Genomic DNA, 23132 nt, shown 5'->3' on the forward strand with positions numbered 1-23132 from the left:
ATTCGGACCCACGGATGGTTCTCAGCTCTCTCCGGCCAAGACCCCAGAGGGCTGCGTGGTAAGTCTGCGAAACAGCTGGCCTCCCTTTAGAGCCTGCTGCCGAGTCTGCTCCCCAGGGCGCCCGCCTCCAGGTGCAGCCCCATCACCTCAAGGGCACAGACGGAGCGGAAGGGACAAGGCCTCAGGCCTCTGTGGCAGCTGCGTGTCCCCCAGGCCCCAGCGGTGAAGTGCAGACGGCGTGGTCCTCCCGGGCCAGCCTGCAGGGGAGCAGACGGCGCAGCAGCAGCAAGGGGCCCGCCCACCGTCTCACACGCGCACAGACACACAGACACACGCGTGCCCCGAGCACTGGGGGATGCCACATCCACCACTGCCCCAGGGAGCGAGGGGGCGCGGGGGGGCGCGGGGGGGCAGGGCTCACGTCTGGGCCAGGGCCAGCTCCTCCAGGCCCCCCCTCCCGAGGCGGTACCTGGCCAGGTCCTTCCTGGTCACCAGTCCGACCACCTGCGGGAGCAAAGCCGGGCCAGGGGCTGGCAGCAGCCTCTTGCTGTTGTGGAAACCCTGCCCCATGCCCTGCAGGGGGCAGCACCACGAGGGGGAGCCCCAGGGTTGGACACCTGGCCGGTCTGGGTACTGAGCCTTGCCACCCCCCCACCCCGCCCCCGGGCCAAGGGGCTGAGAGCAGGTCTGCCGACTGCACGACCAGGGCAGCCAGGATACCGCGGCCACTCACCTGGTTGCAGTTGTCCACCACCACCAGGTGCCGGAGGCCGAGGGCCCGGAACAGCTTGAACACGCGCGGGAGGGATGCGTCCTGCAAAGGGGGCAGGCACGCCGCTGAGCCCCGCGCCCCCGCCGGGTCCATCCGAGAAGGGCGGGGGCTCCGACCGAGCCGGGGCCCTGGTGGCCCCCTCCCCCGCCCCTGCCCCACAGCCACGCGCCCAAGCTGCCCATCCCTGGCCGCCGCCCGCGGCAGCACCTGGGGCACCGTGTAGGGGGAGGGGTTCATGAACTCCGAGAGGTCCATGGTGCACTCGCGCTCGTCCTGCGACACGTGGATGGACTGGATGGGCGGGAAGCGCGGGTAGGCATCACGGAAGTCCTTCAGCCTCAGCCGCCGGCGCACCAGGCCCATGCTGCAGCGCTCCACGAACACCTGCGGAGGGGGGGGTCAGAGCGCGCGGCCCCCCCCGCCCCCCTCCCCGGGCGGCCGGCAGCTACCTTGTGCTTCAGGAGGACGATGAGCTGGGAGCGCAGGATCAAGCCCTGCAGCCGGGCCGGCTGTGGGAAGAGACCTCGTCCGTGAGGAGCCGAGACCAAGACCCTTCCAGTCACGGGGGCTCCCTGCCGTGACCGCAGACGTCCAGTGCGGGAAACCCCGCCGGGCTCCCCTCGACGCGTGGCCGCCGGCTCTGGAGCCGGCCTGCCGCGGGCACTTCGCCCGCACTTGCTCATCGCTGCCCAGAGGCCGGGGCAGCAAGAGGCCGTGGGGAGACACACCCCGCCACCCGCACCACATCCGTCCACACCGCTCCCGACACAGGTCACCGTCCCAACGCCCTGGCTGACGGCACAGCGTGGAGTCAGACCCCGGGACGCGTGGGCGCCAGCAGCCCTGACAGGTGGTCAGCAGCCCCTAGGCCGCCGCCTCCTGGCTGCGGGACCCCATTCCTTTGCAGCTGGTGGATGTGAGCTCCATGGGCCCACACGGGGTTTCCACTTCATGCGCCACGGCTGAGGCCACGCACATGTATGGGCCGGATAGCCGCCCGCACCCGGGGCCCCGGGTACCTGGTTGTCGCCAGCAAACTCCACCACGGGAAACCCGTTATGATTGGACGCCGTGTTGCTGAGAATGTCCACGATGACGCCCACCTTCTCCCTCCTCCGCAGGCAGGTGACCGGTGTGCTCATCACCTCCCTGGGCAAGAGTGTCCGCTGTGGCCTCGCCGCAAGCGACCACGTGACTAATACCCTCTCCTCGCCCAGATGGAGGCTCGACAGGCAGGAAGCTGCCAGACACAGGAAACCGGGGACGAGGAGCCAGGGGGCCCGCCGCCCCCCGGACATTCAGACACCGGCGCGCCCTCCCCAACCTCCCAGGAGCGTCTGCTGTCCACTGACCCCCGCAGGCCATACCTGGCGGTGAGCGAGTGAGAGGTGACGGGGGCCTCCCAGTGCAGGAAAGGCACACTCTGCAGCTGGATGTGCATGTCGTACAGGCCCTGAGGGGGGGCGGGCGGCGCTGAGACACGCAGAGGGCCCCTCCCACCCCTCCGCTGCCTGCCTCCCAGCCCCCAGTCTCAGGCTCCCCGCTGGGGGCGGGCGGGGGCGCACAGAGCAGGGCAAGAGGCAAGCAGCCCTCCTCCCACAAGCCGCACCTCGATGAAGATGTCGCCCACGATCTTGGCTGTCATCAGGACCAGCATGATGGGGAAGCCGTACGTCACGTTGCTGGTGGCCTCCATCATGATGACAGTCAGGCTGAGGGTCATCCTCACAATCCCACCTGCCCAGGGAGATCATCAGGGGAGGCTGCAGCCGCAGTGCCGCTCCATGCAACCCCCCTTGTCTCCCAGTGTCCATGCCGGCGCCCCACCCACTTGCCCCAGTGGTCTGGCCCTGAAGGCTGCAGAGTGGGGACAGCGACCCTGCATGCCACATGGGGTGGACTCGTGGCCCTCTGTTTCCCAAGGAGAAGGCGCCCCCTCCTGACCTTGGGACACCCACTCACCCAGCTGGGCAGCTGCTCCCATGAGGGCATATTTGCCAGGGTCTGCCCAGATCTGCGGGGATGACAGAGGAGCTGTTGGAGGGATGGCAGCCCCCTTCTCAAGCCCACCGAGATACATGACTCCCCCGCGGCGGGCCCTGGGCCCAGCAACGCCAACCCTAGAAGAAACTCCTACAGTCCACACACACGTGACGTGGTCTGCGGTATAGCATCTACGGCAACAGAAGCCTGGAAACCCCCTGGGGGGTACCCCGCTCAGGAGGCCCTGAAGGATCTGGGCCACACACACATACGGGACAAATCGGCAGCTACGGCAGGAGCCCACATTCCATGTGCCAAGGAGGGAAGGAGGGCAGGTGCGTGCAGGAAGGCCAGCAGTGTCCCTGGGTGCAGAGAGAGCCCAGCGCGGACCAGCAGCAATGAAGCCACACACAGGCCACGCTGTGCAACTCCACTCAGGAAACGCCCTTGACAGGCAAACACGCAGAGACAGAAGGTGGGCACGTGGCTGCGGGGGCTGGGGTACGGCAGTGACTGCACCAGGCACACAGGCGTGACACTAGACACGTGACGCAGACCACCATCGCACAGGGAGAGCCCCCGAGCTGCACGCTTCCACGGCAGGAGGCCTGACAGTACGTGAATCACCCCTCGACTGAGAAAGGAAAATCGGAGCCACGCCTGGGAGGAAACATGACACAGGCATGGCGAGACCTAGAAAAGGGAGCAGGCAGGCGATGGGGATCCACCCTGGCTCCTCGAATGGTTTTAGAAATCTTATTTCAAAGACTGAAATAAGAAAGGAAGATACACAAAAAGAAAGACTAGTCCCCAGGGGCCAGGCACATGCGCCTGGGTCACACACTCAAGTCACACCGAGCATCTCCCCGGTCCAAGCTTCTGGCACCACGTCTGCAGATGGCAGTCTCGGTCAAATGCCAGCAGCCAGAAAACTCGAGGCCACGCCGAAAGACCAGGGGCTCAGATGCACCTGTCCCCTTGCACGGAAAGCCCCGGATCCCAGGCCTGAAGCGTGGAGAAGCCCACACTCACTGCGGCCCCTGTAACATAGGACAGGGAAATGCCAAAGAGCCGGCCCCAGGCGGCCCCGATGAGCAGGGATGGGATGAAGACACCGGCGGACACCGTCAGCCCGTAGGTCCAGCAGGCCAGGAAGAAGTAGACCAGCGTGAAAAGGCCAAGCGTCATGGGGTTGTAGGAGCCTAGGGGAAAAGGGTCTGGCTAGGACCTGCCACGTGGATTCACCTGGAACACGGCCACCCGGCCCAGCTGCCCCCAAGTAGCCCCATCCTCAGGGGCCACAGTGCGAATCTTGGAGGCCTAGTCCCCGAGGCAGGAGGACGGCGGCCGGGCAGGTGGGGCCTGGTGCGGCCAGCAGGAAGCTGACCTGAGGCTGAGGGAAGGACGTGCGGACCCCTGGACACCAGGGGAGGGAGACCGCCAGGCATCAATCTAGAGCAGACACTTCCAGACCCCGAAAGAAACCCACCCAAACCTGGGACCTACCAGTCCAGGAGGTTGCTGTCCGCCCAACAGCCTGGCCCAAAACACCAAGGGCTCAGCCTCACCCCATGTTTAAACCTTCCCGCAAATTGCATGGACCTACTGCGTGTGTATAGAGACAAACTAGAAAGTTCTCAGTGACCCTGTTCACAACAGGGAGCCATTAGAGATGGCCTAAAAGAGCCCCAAACGGGAAAGGTGAAATGATGCCACAGAACGACCACCTGCTGGCTTCCACAGGTGCACACAGTAGGCGCCCTCGTGGGCCTGGTGCCATGGGCGGAGGCGAGCCACTGCGCACATCAGCACCATGGCAGGCGCGCGCTGAAAAGGAGCGCTCTACGCTCGACAACCTGTTTTTTTAATTAAATATGAGTGCAGCTGGGGGCACGTGGCCAGCTCAGTCGGGGGAGCGTGAGTCTGAGCCTCGTGGTTGGGGTGGAGGTCACTTAGAAAGGAGACGCAGTGGCCAGTGAGTGTCACCAGGCTGGAGGCCGCCCCATGCAAGCAGCTCCCAGAGGGAAACACGGTGGGAGCCAGGAACATCGTCACCAACGGAGACAGCAGCTGCCCTCTAGGAGAGGAAGGGTCTGGCCCACCCCTGAGCTCCCACCCCCCTTTGCCAGTGCGCACGCCATGACGGCAAGGGTGCCGACCTCTGCCCCTGGGGCACACTGGCTGGAAGGGAACCCTCAGGCCCAGGGACTGCGCATCGGTCTCAGACCAGGCTGGAGGGGCCAAGACCCCCCGTGTGGCTGATGGCATGGAGCTCAGGCACGCACCTGGGGGGTCATGGAAGAGGCTGACCACGCTCTTCTCCGGGGTGTTGAAGAAGGCGGCGGCCATGGAGTTGTACTCGCCATCTGCACAGAAGAGCTGCGAGGTCGGGAGAGAGAACGGCCGGTGGGCGGACTGGTCCTGGCGTCCACGATGCGACGGCTGGGTCAGGTCGTGGCCTCGGAGAAGCAGGACGCCAAGAGCCAGGCCCAGGGACGGTGAAGGCTCCAGAGGCAGGTCCAGCCTGCGGGGCCAGTCCATAGGAGCCTGGCCGGACAGGGAGTCTGTCGCTGGGGCACGTGGGGACTCTGGGGCTCCACAGCCGGCACCTGAGCCCTGGAGCCGGCGGGCTGAGCCCTCTCAGGCTGAGCGGGGCGGGTTCTGTGACCCCTAGGTCCTCCCCAGCCCTGGCCACCAGACATCTGCCCGGCCTCCGTGGCGTTGCCGGTTCTGGGCGTCTCGCACACAGAGCATCACACGCACTTGGGCCATTCCATGTGGCCTGTGTCCACGTGCTTCCGAGCCACGGGCTGGCATATCAGGGCTTCGGCTCTTTCCACGGCCAAATACACCCACTTACGGACAAACCCCATTTTGCTGGTCAGTTTGCCAGGTGGCGGACACTTGGGCTGATCCCTGTGGGCCGTGGCCATGCCGTGGCCATAGTCTGTGCGGGTCTGGGGCTTCTCGGGTCCACACCTACAATCCCCCCGCCCCGTCCCCCATTCTGAAGTCCCCGTGTGGCCCAGGCGGAACGCTGCTCTGGCAGGAGGACCAGGGGGACCCTGCCCAGCGTAACTTCTGCTCTCCGGATGCCCAGCAGGCCCCGGAAGCCCGCTTGAGCCGGATTTCAGCTTCTGGCCACCCTCTGGCCCCACCCCACCCGACAGACCCGCCCACCGGCCCTGGGCCTCCCACCTGGAGCGGGTAGGACACGGAGCTCCCCTGCAAGGGCTGGCAGTCTCGGGATGAGTAAATCAGCACGAAGGCCACCGTGGCCGTGACTGCGGCCACCAGCATGGCCTCGATCACCTGGAGGCAGGGCCGGTGGATGTACCTAGAGAAAACAGCAGGACGGACCCGCCTCAGGACGGCTCACAGCCGAACAGCTGCTGTGGCACCTGGAGTCCGTGTCTCAGGAGAGCTTGTCGCAGGACACGATGGGGTGACACAGGGTGACGCAGCGCACACAGTCACTGGGTCACCTCCTGGGCGCCCCCAACAGCATTTTAAGTCCAGGCAAGAGAACAAGAAGGCAGAAGTGCCTCCTCAAGCCCAGGGCCCACCCAAAGATTTCGAGAAACTCGAAACCTCCCAGAAATGCCCTCCAGGCCTGAGTGTCCCCTGGCTCAGGACCTCCCAGGCCTCCAGACACATGAACCACCGACAAGGAGGCCTGTCAGCATGTGGCCTTCCATGCAACCCCACGGGCACAGAGCCCACAACACGCCCATTTCGAAAGCCCCGGGTGCACAAAACAGAGGCTTCTCACCTGATTCGAAACATTGTCAGCCAGTAATTCAAGGCATTGAACACGGCGCCAAGAATACCACCTAGGACCAGGAGGGGACAGCGTGTAAGGGACACGGGAGAAAGGACAGGAGGACAGGGTCTGTGCGTCTGTGCTGTATGTCAGCACAGCCCAGCACATGCACAAGTGGATTTCTCAAAGGCTTTGCCTTCCTTCAGGGGACAGGAGGTTTTTCAGAGTGGGAAGTGCTGTCCAGAGCTCATTCTACTGTAGGGGAGCACCGACAGAGGGGCTTCTCCAGCAGGGGGAAAGCTCCGGTCTTCCGGCTGTGGGCTCCCTCCCAGGGGCGCGTGCACAGGGCAGAACGTGGGAGGACAGCTCCCTGGCTGTGGGGGCTATGGCCCCCTCCGGCCATGTCAAAGCTGAGCCAGGGCTGTGGTCTGGCAGGCCCGGACCCCACCACACACTCTGAACCCCCCGGAAGGCTCCCGCCCCCACCTGGGTGGGGGGGACGGGAGCGTTCCTTCGTGGGACGGCCCTTACCCACTACGCCCATGGCGATGAAGATGGGAATCTCGTGGATCGTGTACACCATCGTCTGCAGAGAAGAGAGCAAGCGTCCCGTGGGAACAGCGCCAGCCCTCCCCCCTCTGACATGAGCAAGGACATGGCCCGTGATCAGCCCGCGCGCAGGCCGCCCGACACTTTCATGCACGACTACAGGGGTCAGCAGGACAGAGGCGCGGGACTTCAGAGCACACCACGCTCCCTCTAAGGGCTTTTGCCTGCTCCCGGCCCAGGTCTTCGTCCACCTCAAGGTGGGGACGGCATGAGCTTTTGCCAAATGGCGGTCAGTGGGGCACAAGTGAGGAAGAACCCCGGGAATACACCTTGTGACCCCAAGTGACCCGAGGGCTCTGCTGTGTCCACATGTGCGGCACCCATGAGAGCAGGGTCCCAGCGCACAGCACCCACTTGCTCCGTGGACACGGCCGTATGATCACCCTGGGCCCGTGGCCTCAGCAGACCACCCAGACGCCCCGAGAGCACCCAGCGGTGTCAGGCATCCGGACCTGCACAGGTAGGTCAGCTGTGAGCTTCCCTAAGTCACCTCCCGGCCCCCAGCACTTACGACCAAGAGCTCAACCCTGCAGCTGAGAGCGACTGTTCCCCAAAAGCCCACACTCCCAGGATGAACCTCAAGTATGTGACCATGACCCCAGCCAGAGAAAGCAGACGACGAGGGAGCACACTGTATTACCTCTGTGTCAAATCTCCCAAAATTGATAAGCCCTGGGCTAGACAGGTCCCATATGTTTCCATGGTAAATGCTCAGGACAAAATTCAGGGTGAACGTGGAAATCATAGAAGCAAAGAACTGTGGGCAGAGAGGAACACGGGCACCGTCAGAGCCAAGCCTGCCCGAGGCGAGGGAGCTGGGAGGCTGCGGGGCCGTAAGGCCGGGGCCTGGGGAGCTGGGGGGGGACCCTCCCCTCCCGTCATCCAGGAGGTGCCTGGCCCCCCCGTGGCTGGGCGGGCACGTGCTGGGGCCAAGCCGTGACGAAGCTGAGGGACGAGATGTGCGGTGGGGTCTGGGTGGGCCCATGAAGGGGGCAACAAGGTGCGAACAAGGCCCACGGCTGACGGGGGAGCACACGAGGTGGGGGACAGCAAGCAGCTCAGGTCGGGTGATGGGCAGAGTCGGTCACAGCAGCCCCATAGGAGCACGGCTCCCGGCACAGCCGACTGGAGACCCCAGGGGAAGGCACCACAGCTCGGGCCAAGAGCCAGGCGTCCCTCGAGTGAACGGAGGCCAGGTGACAGCACCGCCTGACGGAGTGGCCCTCTGCAGGCACTTACTATTCTCCACGTCAGGAACTGGTTCCAGAAGGAGGCACCCTCCTCCAAGCTGAACAGGACCCCACCTGGAACGGCAAGCAGCCCAGCCCTAGTGTGCTCCCCAGGACACACAGGGGAGCCCGTGACCCCGGGGCACCAAGACAGGCAGAGGCAGTCGCCAGGCCTATTGGGCCACATGACTGCACCCTCCTCCTCCCCCAAAGTCTGCAAACAGCAAGAACCCTCCCCCACATGGGAGGGACCACAGCTTGCCCCGTGTGGGCCACCCTCCTCACCCACGGGGGCTCCGAATGCAGCAGACACGCCGGCCGCAGCTCCCGCGGAGACGAAGTCCCGCTTCTCTGTGTCCCTGCGGAAGTACTCAAAGATCTGCAACAGGGGGACACAGGGACACGGGGACACACTTCAGCAGCCTCCCCACAGGCGCCCCTGAGCGCGCAGCAAGGTCAGCGAGCACCAGGGACACCGGGCCCACAGGAGACGGCTCTCGGGACGGTCCACCCATGCGGACTCATGAAGGCCACAGAACAGCCATGGCACCACAGAGCCAATGGCGCCCTCGTGGGCCAACAGCCAAGGGAGGAGGCTCGCAACACCGGGGAACCTTCACAGACCACCTAAGACCCATCAGACGCCTCAGAACCCCGCGGAACACCAGCCAAAACCAAACAAAAGAGATGCCGAAGACATGTGCTTGATGTAAAAACACAAGACTGGGGGTCCCTGGAGGGCTCAGTCATTGAGCATCTGACTTCAGCTCAGGTCACGATCCCGGGGTCCTGGGATCGAGCCCCGCATCAGACTCTCTGCTCAGCAGGAAGCCTGCTTCCCCCTCTCCCACTCCCCCTGCTTGTGCTCCCTCTCGCTGTGTCTCTCTCAAATAAATAAAACCTTTAAAAAAAACCCCAAAAACCAAGACTGTCCTGTGAAGACTGCAAACATCTGAATTCCTGCGTAAAGTCAGTGCAACACCCGTCAGGATGCTGGTGACTTTGAGGGGAAACGTGGCAAAGTGCTGTGAAACAGATCTTGGAAGCACAGGGTCTTCACTCGTCCCGTGAGCCATCCCAACCGCCTCCGAGGCCCCATGCGCCTCTGGGACGGCTGCGGGCAAGGCTGTGGTCCCGTTCGTGCTGGGAGGGGGCACACACCTTGAAGTCTCGCTTCAGCGACGTCGACCTCCCCTGGGAAATCCCGGCGGCAATGACGGAGCCCGAGTGAATCATCGGCCCCTCCTGGAAGCACAGGACAGCCGCCCTCAGACAAGCGTGGCTCTGAGAGAACTAAGTGGCCTCGGGTCACCGGCAGCCAGCAGAGTTCCGTTACCTTTCCCACCGCCAGTCCGCCCACCACGGACAAGATCACGCCGGACACTTTGATCACGAGGGTCTAAACGCAAAGGAAGGCATGTCAAGTCTCCGAGGAAAGGCCGCACGCGTATAGTCTGAGAGTGTGTAGCACAACCTGACCAAGTGCCCAGCTCAGAACCCACGACACAAGGCAGGCACGCAGGAGGGCCGGCGCACAGTGGGCGTCCTCGGTGTGGGGCTCCGGCTGATTCTTCTCAAACCTTCAAATCTCCCATCCCGAGAAGTTGTGCACCCCTGAGAGCCGGAAGCAGCAGCTTCTGCTCCACTGGACACAGCCCAGGCATGTTTGCTGACTCTGCGCCCACCAGGGGGACCCCGCTGCGTGCGGCGGGTACAAGCCCTCCCGGAGGCCGCCCTGCTCCTCAGGTTGCCAAGGCCGGTCCCCACCCCCTGGGACACAGCACAGGGCCCCGGGAGGACCCCGCCCCGGACGAGCCAAGAGAAGCCTCCAGCTGAGGCATGCCGACCCGACACCTGGAGATGGCCACGGAGGAACCACGCTCCTAGATGCCCCAATCTCTTCAGAATTAGGGCGTTGTCAAGAATATTAAGCAGAACGTTAAGGAAAACTACAAAAACAGGAAAAAACTCACGGAAAGGGTACCTACCACTCCAACAGAGCTATTCTGACCTTGAGATAGTAACCACCGTGCAGAACACACGGACGCACTCCACACGGCTGGTGAGCCCAGCTGCTGCCCCGTTTGAGCACAAGTTCATGATTTACAATGTATAAGAGAAAATTCTAACCCCTTTCGAAGCAGGTTTACATGAGGCCGGAGGGAGTCCGGCCAAGTCCCAGAGGCGCTCGGGGACCCACCATAGCTCCCGTCCGGCGCATCCTCTGGGCCTCACCTTGAGCCGGACCACGTGGGGGATCTTCACCCCGTTCAGGAAGCACTTGATCTGGGGGATCCCACTGCCAGCGGCGACCGGCTGGAAAGAGAGAGAGACCAGCACTGAGCAGGCCGAGCGACGGCGGTGCTACAGCCCCCACGGGTCCCAGCAGACAGGGCCACACGGTACCCGAGACAGGACAGCTGCCCATGGAGCTGGGTTCCTCTCCTGCTTCCTCTCATTCCAGAGGCAGTGATGATGGTGGGGAATGGGGAGCAGGCCATGGGAGGGGTCGGGAATTGAGCAGAAAAGAGGCCCAGTGTCCCTGGGGTGGGGGGCGGGCACTGCAGATAGAAGCTTCTGGATGCTACACTCATGGCAGGGGAGAAGCCAAGAAAGAGGCAGGCCACAGGAAGGGAGACTTCTGGGAGAAGTCCAGGAAGGGGTGCTCCCTTCCACCACGACCAGCCCTGCTGCTGAGGCCCCGCCTACCCCGGGCGCCTTCTGCTTTGCCAGAACACGGAATGTCCGCACCAGAAGCCCTTCCAGTGTAGCCGGGTGGACCTCACTGGCACGGGCTTCAGGGTTCCCTCCCACAGGAGCCCCCTGGCGGCCGTACCTCCACAAAGGCGACGATCGCAGAACCCACAAGCACAAACGCGGAGTTCAGCGTGGCCCACAGCAAAAGGGAGAAGGAGAGCCCGCCCCTCTCCGTGAACTTGTCGATATCTGGTGCTCATCAAGGACGACCGGCAGCTTCACCCCTGGCCTGCCCGCTGCCCTCCTGGGCCCCGAGCGCCACCCCCGGCCCCCGATGCCCCCACGCAGCCACGCCTCCCCCATGAGGATGGCAAAGGTGCCCAGCAGGGAGGCCTCACCGATGGCCAGCTCAGAGCTGCACAGCCCCACCCGGAGCCCGCGCCGCCTTCTATGCCGGGGACTTCAGACAAAGGATACTGTCCTTGACGACCTTGTACTTCAAGCCAGCCACGTTCTCTACCACGATGTCAATGAAGCAGGCCACGAGGCCCGTGAGGATTCCAATCATGGCACAGATGACCCAGCGTTTCATCTCCACCGTCCGGAAGGCCTGTGGGGAGGGCAACCATCAGAAACAGGCGCGGTGCGGGGGCCTCCACCACAGACCCCTCTGGACACGGTGCATCCAGCCCGGGGGGTTCTACAGGCCGCCACCAGCACGCCGCGTGCGGGACCCCGCATCCAGGGAAGGCGGCCTCTGGTCAACGTCTCAGAGGCGGTGGACTTTCCCCACCAGTTCAGTCAGTGGCTGACAGCCGGGCACCCAGCTGACGACTGCCTGTCCTCTCCATCACACCCACCTAACACACCCACTCCCATCCCTGTCCCCAGGCGTCTCTGGCTCCAGGACACAAACCAGGATCGGAGGCTGGAGGACACCAGAGGGGGTGGGAGGGGGCCGCACCCAGGCCAGGGGGCAGCACGAGGGCAGCTGAGAGCAGGGCGCGTGGCGAGGATACCCAGAGCAGACTCACGGTGTGGTTGATACGCCTCTCCTCTTCCAGGAACAGCTGGTTCTCACTGTTGTCGTAGTCCAAGCTCTGCGGGAGGGCACACCCGACACATGGCTGACCGCGGTGCTCCCAGGTCATGGGGCAGAAGGGGAAGGGGGCAAGGGGGCGAGGGTCTGCATGGGGTGGGGGCGGCGAGGGAGAAGGCCCACCTCGTACTTGAGGGACAAGAGCTTCTCGTTGTGCGGGATCTCCTTGGGGAAAGGGTGAGGGGGGTCCGTCTCCTGCGGAAGGAAGAAGCAAAGCCGCACACTTGACAACCAGCACATGCAGGGACAGAGCAACGGAAGGGGGGGAGCACATGTCCGTGTGTCCCACGAAGCCAGGAGGCTGGAAGTGCAGGCCCACGCCCCTCGGCACCACGGGAAGGTCAGGATCATCCCGGCTACACACCCGGAACTCAAGTGACATGGTGTTTGTGGAACTGCGGGAACCATGTTCCTGGTCTGTGTCCCAGGTGCTGCCCCCACGTCTGAAATTCTGTGGCCTCTCTAGAGGGTGTTCCCTGTGCGTCTGCAGAGGGGGAGGGGCTGAGACCGAGCCCATCACCCACGACCCAGGAGCCCATCAGCCCCGAGCCCTGCTAAGAGCGGAAGGGGTGCGGGAGCCTCCGGGCACACGGGGGTGCCGGCAGGGGACGGGTGGCCCCCGGGCAGGGGGCAGGGCCTGGAAGCTCCGTGCTCCTTCCACACACCCGCCCGCCCTGTGGGTGTCTTCCTTTGGCTGTTCCCCAGGCCTGTCCTTGACGATGAACCAGTAACCGGGAGTGAGGTGTTTCCCTGAGTTCTGTGAGCCGTTCTAGCAAATTATGGCTGGACAAGGGGGTCTGGAACCCTGACTTACAGCTGGTGACAGCCTGGACGTGGGGGCGGTCTCGTGGGGCCCGGCTGGCAGCCTGGGGAGGGGGCCTGCACTCATGCCCGGCAGATGGTGTCAGAACTGAGTTAAGCTGTAGGACACTCAGCTGCTGTCTGCAGAGCACAGGAGAGCGGCTTGCTGAGGAAAACCCACACATTCGGCGTCTGTAGTGTGGTACGACACTCAACACCGCTGCGACAGGATAAAGGACAAAGTCCTCACGATCACCTCAACAGACTGAGAAAAAGGATGTGACGAACTAACACTCCTTCGCGACAAGCATGCGTCACAGAGTAAGAACAGAAAAAACCTCAGCTGGTCGGGGCGTCCAGGAAAGCCCCACGGCGAGCGTCCCGCTCGACGATGAGAGACGGAAGCCTCTCCCCTCCCATCAGGAACACGACAAGGACACCTGCCCGGGCCCCGCCTGCTCCGTATGGCCCTGGAGCTCCGACCACGGCAGGGAGGCAAGGGGAGACAACAGGCATCCAGAGCGGAAACGAAGAAATGAAACTCACTATCTGCAGACGACACGACCTCGTGTACACAAAATCCCCCCAAACATGCTAAGAAATGATCGGAATAACGCGCTCAAAAAGACTGAAGGACAGAAGGCTGGTGCGCAAACCCACAGGCTTCTCTACACGCCTGCGAGCACAGCCAGGAAGGAAACCCAGAGAACTACAGTGACAAGGGCAGCGAGAATAAAATAACTGAAGTGTATTCCCCAAATACACTCGATGGAGGAACACGTGTACGCTGACAACCACGGAGGGCTGCTGGGAGGAGCGGGAGGCGAGAATGAACGGAAGAACGCTGCGTCCTTGGGTCAGGAGACTGGGCGTGAAGCCGCGGCAGGCGGCCCTAAAACGGACGCGATGGTCCTGAAACCACACGGAAATGCAGAGGGTCTCGAGCAGCCAAAACGACCCTGAAAAAGGAGAACAGGGGCACCTGGGGGGCTCAGCCGGTGAAGCGTCTGCCTTCAGCTCAGGTCATGATCCCGGGGTCCTGGGATCGAGCCCTGTGTCGGGCTCCTTGCCCAGCCGGGGGTCTGCTTCTCCCTCTGCCTGCCGTTCCCCCTGCTTGTGCTCATGCACTCTCTCAAAATAAGTAAATAAAATCTTACAGAAAAGGCAAAAGGAGAACAAAGCTGGAGGACTCTCACTTCCTACTCTCAAATCTCACCACAGAAGACCTAGTCCTCCAGACGGCATGGCCTGGGGACAAGGACAGACGCGGGCATCGGTGCAAGAGAAGCAGAGCCCCGAGAGAAACCCTCATGTTCACGGCCAACTGGTTCTCTAACACGGTGCCTAGATGACTCATTAGGAAAGACTGGTTTTTCAGAGAGACGGTCCTGGGAGTCCGGACACCCACACGCGAATGAGCTCGTACCCTTTTCCTCCACTAAACACAAGATCGGTGAAAAATGGATCAAAGGTCTAAAATCAGAGAACTCTCAGAAGAAGAAAACACGGAAAATCTTTATGACCTTGGGCTAGGCCGTGGCTTCTGCGACACGACGCCAACAGCACGGCAACAACAACACAACAGTCAACTTGACATCCTCACAATCAAAGCTTTTGTGGGGCACCTGGGGGGCGCAGTCGGCTGAGCGTCCTCCTCTTGATTTTGGCTCAGGTCATGATCCCAGGGTCATGGGATCAAGCCCCGTGTCGGGCTCTGCGCTGGGCCTGGAACCCGCTCCAGATTCCGTCTCCCTCTCCCTCTGCCCCTACCGCACCTCCCCACTCTCTAAAAAAAATAAAATAAAATAGGCTCTGTGCTTTCAAGGAAACGGTCAGAAAGCGAGAAGACAACCTAAGAAGGGATCTGCAGATTTCGTACCTGACGAGCAACATGCATCTAATATACAAAGAGTTCTCACAACCCAACGATAAAAATACAAACAACGCGATTAGAGTGGCACAGGATGTGAAGAGACGTTTCTGCAAAGAAGACATACACATGGCCGCCGGCGCAGGAAAGATCAGCTGGCCGTCACCGGCCATCAGAGGGAGCGGGTCAGAACCGCAAAACCCTGGGGAGGAAGTCAAGTGCACGGCTGGAGAGCAGGGCAGGCTCAAGAAATATTCCCCCGCAGCTGCCACACAGCTTGGCATGGGGGCAGGAGAAGAGGACAAAGGTCCAAAGGTCCCTGTCTAAAGGTCCCTGACTCCTGAGATCCCTGTCCCCAGAGCCCACCTCCTGCCCACTCAGGGCCCCTGTCCCACACGTGCTACTGGCTCCTCTGGCCTTGCTTCCGGCACTTGCATAGGACAGGCTCAGGGCAACCTCCTGGCGTGCACTTGCCCCATCTCTGCTCACGCAGGTCAGCCTTAGGGGACACAGACCCTCGGAGCCAACTTCCTTGGTTGCCCAGGCTCTGGGGGCCCACGGTCTGCTCGTCATTTTGTCCCCCAGCTCTGCAGAGACTGCCCACACCTGCCCTCCCCCACTCCGGACAGATCTGCCTGCACCTGTCCCCGAGCTCTACACAGCCCCGCTGCCGTCCATCGCCTTCCTGTTTGCTGTTCACCCCCACGCCCTGCTCGGCACCTCCACGAGAGCGGGCCGCGACCTTCCTGGGGGCGGGCAGGGGCCGAGAGCTGCGGGGTGGGAGCGAGCCCACTACTCACCGGGTTGAGCAGCTCATCATCTAGCTCCACGTTGCTCATCTGTCCGACCCGGAAGAATGCGGAGCGTGGCGACTGGAAGAGAGATCGGGGGTGCTCAGCCCCAGGTCATGTGGCCAGTGCCGGACCCCAGACAAGTCCGGACTCGGCATGAGCCCAGGCCTTCTTTACCCCACAGGGCCCCCCATCACCTTGGCCTAAGGCACGGCCGAAACGGCAGAACACCTGCCAGCCCTGGGGATGAGAGCGGAAGGTCGCCCACGCCCAGGCTCCCCCAGCCAAGCCACTTCCCGAGTCCCGAGACTGAGGGGCTCTGGCAGGCAGGGAGCTGTCCCCGGCTTCCAGGCAGGCCCTCCAGACACGCAGCCACACTCCCGTCAGCCCCCGGGGACAGGCAGGCAGGCAGGCACGTGACTGTCCTCACACGCACCGCATGGCAGAGGCCTGGGAAGCAGAACACAGGCGCACGGCAGGTGTGCGTTTCCGCAAAACCTGTTTTGGGGTCGGTACATCCCAGATGCTGCTGTGTGGAAGCCCGACCCGGGGTTCCTCGGCGGCGCAGGCGGAGCTGGGCGCTGCCGTTTACCCGCGGCCTTCCACGACGGCGACACCCGCACCGGCCCCCGGCGCCACCGCCACAGGCGCGTGCGTTCAGCCGGGAGCAGATGACCGTCCTCCCGCCGCACCAGCGGCTCAGCCGTCAGCTCGCCCTGCACCCCACGGCGCCGGTCTCCCTGCTGGGACCCCTCACGTGGGCATGTGCCGCCCCACAGCCCAGGGAGCCCCGTGACGGCAGCACTCGTGTCTCCGTGTGTCGCTGCACGTGTTCTCACCCCACCTCTCGCCGCGCCTGACGTATTAACCGCCCCAGCCGGGAGCTGCGGTACGCACAGTCCGCAGGCTTGGGCTGCACACGCTCGCCCCACCAGGGGGCCTTCCGAGCCGCGTGTGCACGTGGGCATCGCCGTGCTCCCCGCGCACAGATGGGCGCCCTTCACACGCGCGTACCGAGAGCCAGCGACTGGGGTGGCGGAGAGAAACCCGCTTCTCTTTAAAAACCGACAATGCCCCCAAACCGCTGACTCCAGGAGAACTAGCCCCGCTGGGCACCGTGCCAGCTCCGCAAGGGACCCCCGTTCTCAAGCCGGCTGCCGCCTCCGCCCCACCGACAGGACACGTGTGAACAGGAAGGGGTCTGGGCCACCACCCGGCCCCCAGCCTGGCCACAGCAACACCAAATGCACATCCCTAGGGATGTGTCTGCACACACAGACCGGCCAGGCAGACGGGGTGCACAGATGGACAGACCCCACTGAGCAAGGCCAGGCCGCATGGACAGTGTGACGGGATCCACACCCCGACCCTGCAGACAGAGCCGTAGAGAAAGGCTGTCTGGTCGCTTCCAACGTCCCCACCAGTGACCAGGAAAGAAGCTCAGTTACATGGGACCGTCATCCCTCCGCAACAAGGGGCCCAAAGTCAGGGCCCATCACACATTTCCTCTCACCTCTGCAGTTGCCAAGAGCCACGCGGCAGCCTTGAGAGAGGTGTGACAAGAACGGTCCGGTCAGGGGACGCCTGTCCCCTGTCAGTCAACGAAGCATCTGCCTTCCAACTCAGGTCATGATCCCGGGGTCCTGGGATCGAGTCCCACACGGGGCTCCCTACCGGCAGCCTGCTTCTTCCTCTGCCCCTGCTCTCTTTTTCTCGCTAACAAATAAAATCTTCCAAAAGAAAAAAAGAATGAACAGTCTAGTCGGCACAGACTCACTGTCTCAGGGGACACAGGTCCTCAGCCCCTGACCGGACGCCAGCAGGGCAGGGCGGCCGGCACCCCAGGAGGGCATGCCTCGACCGGAAGGTGGCGGCCCCTCCCTTCCCCCCCACTTCTCTCTTCTGGGCTGTACGTGCATCTTCCAGGAAATATCTTTTGTGGTGAAGCAAGCTGATTTAGAGCTCGGTGATCTCCTCGAGGTGTCTGTGTCTTCCCCTTGAACACGGGTTAGATCACGCACCGGCTCCTCAAACTACTGACACGTACAAGAGGCCAGACGGAGACACTGGGGACTGATGCCGAGGAAAAGTGGCCGATCCCACAGATTATACACTGAGCAGCCACACTGACCCGACCTCAAAATGTCGGGCCCGGGGGATGGGAGCGGGATGGGTGCGGGAGGAGCGACCTAGAGGCAGGACGAGGGAGCTCCGTGCCGAGGCCCGCGCTCTGCACGCTGACCACGGCGGCATGGATGCGGACACAAGGTCAAGGGCAGAGGTGCCCACGTGCCTATGCTGACATCCCAGTGTCCACTCGGTGCTACCGTTTTGAGGGCCGGAAGCCATGGAGGCGCCCGGGGAAGGCGCACATGCCCTCTCTGTGTGGCCTTGTCAACTTCCTGCAAATCCACGCTTATTTGTAAACATTAAAAAATGGGACGGCCACAGCAAACTGAGAAACTTCTGTGTGTCACAGCAGACAACGGGGCGGAAGGAAAGGCAGCCCGCACGACGGGAAAACGTGCTACAGAGCGCGCACCTGGAAGGAGTGAACACCCGCCTCACGCCAGGAACTGAAGCCGACAGAACCACCTGGAAGAAACAGTGGGCAGGGGACCTGAAGACACGTCTCCAACGGTGACACACGCACGGCCGGTAAGCACATGAAAACACACTTGACACCAGCAGCCAAACCACAAGGAGATGCCGCCCCCAGCGCAGCGTGAGCCAGGGAGGGGGCCGGAAGCACGCTGGGTGGGCGCACGGCGGCACAGCAGCTGTGGAAAGCAGTGTGGGACGACCACGTGCCCCGGCGATCCCACCCCTGGCACGTCCTGAAAGACACGGGATGACCACACGACCCAGGGATCCAACCGCTGGAAGTGGGAACCCATGTGACTCACATCAGCCAAGGGCTGGAAGCGACGCCAGCGTCCCCTGACAGATGAGTGGGTAAACCGGCCAGGCCCACCCGGGCAGCAGAAGGTCGCAGGGCCTAGAAAAGGAAGGAAATTCTACAACCTGCTACCATGGGGAACCGGGACAAGCCTCGGGCACATTATGCTAAGGAAAGCCGCCCATCACAAAAAGACACACACGCCACAGTGTGAGACTTCTAGAACGGTCAGGGTTACGGAGAGGGAAAGCAGAAGGGTGGGCCCCAGGGCCCGGGCAGGGGCGGGGGCTGGGTGTTTCATGGGGACAGTTTCAGTTGTGCAAGGCGCCCCAGTTCCCCAGGGGGCTGGCGGGACGGTTACACAACAGCGCGGGGGCCTCTGAGTCCAGGGAGCTGTACCCTTAAAACTGGTCATGGCGGTGAGTTCTGTTGTACGTTCTCACTCAGAGTAAAACCAAGTTTACAAACAATCCCAAGGCCGTTTGTTGTCCCACTGGACTGCTGTGTGTTCCCGCAGCCGCCAGGCTCCACGCTCAGCATGGAGGACACGGGGCTCCAGCAGCCACAGGCTTCCAGGAAGCACACAGACGCCCATAAACAGGGTAATTGCAAATGTGAGGAAGCCTGGGAAGTCAGGCGGGCGAGGAGTCCTGCAGGCTGAACCCCAGTGAGGAGAAGGACTGCACTGTGTGTGCGGGGGGGCAGTCCCGGGACTCTCAGTCTAGGCCTGGGCCCAGTCCTGTCCCTCAGCTCTCACTGACCCCGCACAGGTGAAACCGAAGGCAGGAGGGACACAGACCTGGGCAGCCCTCAGGCAGCCCGCCCCAACCCTACCAGGGAGGCTATGGGTGGGCAGAGAGCGAGGAGGGACCTCGAGGAGGAGCTGAGCCCGGTGCTAAGAGCCACCTCGGAGGAAGACGGGGTGCTCGCTTACTGCAGAGCAGAGCTCGAGGGGCCGGTGAGGACGACAGATAAGCCACCCCTGAGCGCCGCCTCCGCTGCCCCTGGCACTCCCAGGCTGTGGTCTGCGGCTCCAGCTGTACGGGCAGGACACAGAAGCAAGCCAGTTCCCAAAGAAGCTAGATCCTTAGAACGGATTCTAAACCTGAGAGTCCCACCCCCACCCCCCACCCCAAAGTGTCTCTGGAGGAGCTTCCTGAAGCCGAGGGCCCTGGAAATGTCCCACAGTCACCAACGCCGTGGCTATCCCACCCTCCGCCTCCGGAGCGTCTGTTTCTGCCTCAGAATTCCCTGCAGAAGCTCTGGAAATGCTCTGCTTCCCGCTGCCCACACACATGACAATGACTTGCTGGCTGACCTCACCCTCTCCCAGCGGCTGAATGGGCAGTGACGCTCTGGTAACTCGCCGTGACCCCTGCTCTACCATGTTGGGCCCAGGGGCCTGACAAAGGGAAGAGCAGCCCACAGGGGCCTCTGAACAGATGCTCCCGGGCAGGTGGAGGCTGAGCTGAGGGGGGTCGGCGGTCTCCCCCGCCCAGGGCTGTGCTTCTCCCCGTGGGGCACTCAGCAGCCTGCCAGGCAGCCACACGGCACATGCCACCCCGAGCAACAGCTTCAGGAGGTTGGCCAGCTCTGCTGGTGCCCACACCACCACCATCCCACTCTGAGTGTCGTGCAAGAAACCCCAAAGGGCCGGGAGGTGGCCAAGATGAGCTCCCACGTCGGAGTCACTAGGACGTGCCCCTAGGATGGTTGTTGGTCCGGGGTGTCCTTTTAGTTCCAATGGCCCCAGTCTGGCAGCACCTCACAGGCCACTGTCTGCTGCAGAGCTAGGGTGCCCCCGAGCCTAACGCTGAACTTGGCCTGCGAGCCCAGAGCACACCTTCCCCACAAGAAAGCCGGAATCAAGGAATCCCGTCAGCTGCCAGTGGGGTCACCTGGTGAACGATAACCCCAAGACCGTCACTTTCGTGCTGTCTCCGGTACTAACCCGCGGAGCGGCTGCCATGCACCAGCCGGGACAGGCGCTGCTCAGAGCACCACACACATTCACCTTCCTGCGGGGGATCACGCTGAGGCAGCAGAGGCCGCGGGGCTTGCCTCCTGGGGTGCGGAGCGGTCTCCCCCTTGCCACCAGTCTGCACGATCCCTGAAGACTGAAATGTCCAGCTTCCTGCAGGACTCCCCCTGAGAGAAAGCTGGATTCAAAGCCAAAAGCTGTCCCCTACAGGTCTGACCTACCTCTCTCCCCGCTCCGATCTACCTTCCAAACTCACAGAGGACCCTATGCACGCTCTCCATTCTTTCCCACCTGTCGGACTGCCTGTGGGTCTTGCACTCAAGACTGGACCCCGATGGGACCTCTCCTGCCCTTGGGGCCCCTCAGTCTTCACAGAGCACCAGGCGTGCTTCTCCACGAGCCTGCAGCCAGTAGGAAGGAAGCTGCTTCTGCACCTCCGTTCTGGGTAAACTGCAGGCAGCCGGGCACACAGTAGGTGCACAGTAATTCTTTTTTAGTTGTTTAAGAGAAGCCAGTCAGGTGTTACTAAACACAAATGCGCAATAGCTTGCAAACAGTTTATAACAATGATTTTTTTAAGAGTTCAAAAGACTCTTCTTTAAAAAAAAAAAAAAAGGCCAACTCCTTTGGTCGACTTGCAAAGCGGGAAACACACGTTCAGTCCTGAGATAAACCCAAATTCCACCTCTATGTTTCTAGCGCTTTCCCTGTCGACTCCTAAAGCCAGTTTCACAATTCCCTTTTGTAGACCCTAAGCTACTTTCTTTTAGAAGGAAAAAATAATGTTCCAAGAAGAAAATAACAAAGCACCCTTAAGGCCCCCCCTCCAAATTAGCCATCTCAGGTCACTTCTCATGCAGACACAGACGGCATTTCCGAACAAGATTCCACTCAAAGAGCAGACCCGCACTTTCACTCTCATGCATTTCCAAGGGACGGGGGCAACCTGGGGATAAGCCCTACAGAAACAGCCTGACGCTTGCCTCCTTCCTCTTTGAAGACTGTTCCAATGGTTAATGGACAGACAGAGAATAAAAAAGGAACAAGAATAACAACCAAAAGCAGAGTAAGAGCCAGCGACCAAGAGAAACAGCTCATTAACTCAAAGTGAACGCAACACCCCTGCACGCTTGCCAAGCCGCAACCCGACTCACGAGCGGCGCAACCGCTCTGACCTGTTGCTTAGAGCGCGGGTCTGCACGCTCTCCCGTCGCGTAACTGGTGAGGAAAACGGGGTGGAGACACCCACCACCCCTAAGATCGCCCCGCACGGACGCGTGCAGAGAAGGGGCCCGCAGAGCCCCGCACTGCGGAGAGCAGCCGGCGGCCGGCAGCTCGTGCGCGCTCGGAGCACAGTGTCACGGTGAGCTCGGCCTGCTTGCTCCTCGAGCCCCCCAGCCACCCGGCCCCGAGCTTCCTCCCTCCCGAGACCGCAGAGCCCCAGGGCCTCGGTTCCGAGGCCAGCGCTGCCATGTGCGGAAGACGACCCAGGGCCCGAGCCCGCGCCCTACCGGGCGCATCCCCTCCTCTTCACCGGGGACGATCGGAGCACCGACGCGCCGGTCAGCACCGGCCAGGCACAAGGCCACCGGCGAGTGAGCCACCCTCCGCCTGCCAGAGCCGCTGACCCCCGAGTGGGAGCGGCGCGGAGGGCCCGGCCCACGCCCGCCACGGCGAGGCCGGCTCCCGGCGCGGGGGAGACTGAGGCGCGGGCCCGGGGCTCTCCCGGCGGACGGGCCTCACCTGGCGGGCGGCCGCCGGCCCGGCCCCGTTCAACAGCGGCGTGCTCTCCCCGGCCGGCGCCCCGGGCCGCGCCGTCCTCCGCAGCAGCGGCGCCGCCTCGTCGTCGTCCAGGTCGCGGCCGGACCACGACACCTTCTTAGACACGTTAGCCATGGTCCGCGGCAGACGGCCCGGCCCGGGAAGCGCGGCGACCGGGTGTTTGTTCTCGTGACCCGCGCCGCGCCCACGTGATCCACGAGGCCTGCGCACTTGAGGCACGACGGCGGCCGCGCGGGGTCGTGCGCGCGGAGGCCTTCTGGGAGTTGTAGTCCCGCGCCCCAGCGCCGTCGGGGGCGGAGGGTGCTCCGCCGCCGCTCAGGTGACCAGCGGGGACCGGGTCCCCGAGAGCGGATCTCAGCAGGAACGGAGAAGGGAGCCGGGGTCCGCGAGGACTGGACAGGAGGAAGGGGGAGGAAGGCGGGCAGGCTGTCCCTCCCGGAGCAGGTGGCGGCGCGGGAGGAACGACAGGTGGCGGGCGGTTCCTCCACCATCCGGGCAGGTCCGCTGCGTGCGGACACCGTGCGCGGTCTCGGCATCTGCCTGCACGTTACCGACAAGCAGGAAGGGGAAGAAATCTTGGAAGCCCCGCGGATGCCCCCCGGACCCTAGAACAGGCTGAGCACCGCCCGGGCCTCCCGGGGCTTGTGCTGACGAGGACGCGCGGCGCTGGGGCATGGCTGCCGAGTCCCCTCACCACCGGGGAATTGCACACACCCTGCTAGGCGGATGTGCTCCGCCGCGAAGGCCAGGACCGCCCTCTGTGATGGGGTTGAAGGGACAGGACAGCTGAAGGCTCCTGGCGGCTCCGGCCTCGCTGGGACGACTGGCAGACCTTGGGCGTACACCGGGCTGGGTG

The 23132-nt window shown here is 63.0% G+C and overlaps 1 protein-coding gene across 2 annotated transcripts; it reads right to left on the bottom strand.

Moving 5' to 3' along the window:
- Positions 1 to 393: 393 nt before the first annotated feature.
- CLCN7 (chloride voltage-gated channel 7) lies at positions 394 to 22457 on the bottom strand. Of its 2 annotated transcripts, XM_032845899.1 has the most exons (25): positions 22238 to 22457; positions 15624 to 15695; positions 12276 to 12347; positions 12088 to 12153; positions 11531 to 11663; positions 11193 to 11302; positions 10592 to 10672; positions 9693 to 9755; positions 9518 to 9601; positions 8642 to 8735; positions 8367 to 8431; positions 7768 to 7884; positions 7050 to 7104; positions 6528 to 6588; positions 5954 to 6092; positions 5041 to 5134; positions 3788 to 3957; positions 2735 to 2786; positions 2382 to 2509; positions 2140 to 2225; positions 1792 to 1921; positions 1222 to 1281; positions 980 to 1156; positions 734 to 814; positions 394 to 504 (listed from the first exon to the last, which is right to left on the bottom strand). In XM_032845899.1, exons 1-25 carry the CDS (start codon positions 22388 to 22390, stop codon positions 418 to 420), a joined length of 2430 nt encoding a protein of 809 aa, XP_032701790.1. In that variant the 5' UTR covers positions 22391 to 22457; the 3' UTR covers positions 394 to 417. The 2 variants fall into 2 exon arrangements, with proteins under 2 accessions (XP_032701790.1, XP_032701791.1); XM_032845900.1 differs by lacking the exon at positions 15624 to 15695 and having other exon boundaries at positions 22238 to 22456.
- Positions 22458 to 23132: the final 675 nt, after the last annotated feature.

Source organism: Lontra canadensis, unplaced genomic scaffold, assembly GCF_010015895.1.
Source record: "Lontra canadensis isolate GAN:19392208 unplaced genomic scaffold, GSC_riverotter_1.0 scaffold171, whole genome shotgun sequence".
Classification (NCBI taxonomy): domain Eukaryota; kingdom Metazoa; phylum Chordata; class Mammalia; order Carnivora; family Mustelidae; genus Lontra; species Lontra canadensis.

What these genes read in the sequence shown, in the direction of transcription:
- CLCN7 (XM_032845899.1), bottom strand. Translation starts at nt 22,390, where the DNA reads ATGGCTAACGTGTCTAAGAAGGTGTCGTGGTCCGGCCGCGACCTGGAC. An exon ending in ATGATGAGCTGCTCAACCCG is followed by an intron (nt 12,348 to 15,623) that starts GTGAGTAGTGGG and finishes TTCCTTCCGCAG; the next exon opens with GAGACGGACCCCCCTCACCC. An exon ending in CTGACAATGTTTCGAATCAG is followed by an intron (nt 6,093 to 6,527) that starts GTGAGAAGCCTC and finishes TGTTTTCTCTAG; the next exon opens with GTACATCCACCGGCCCTGCC.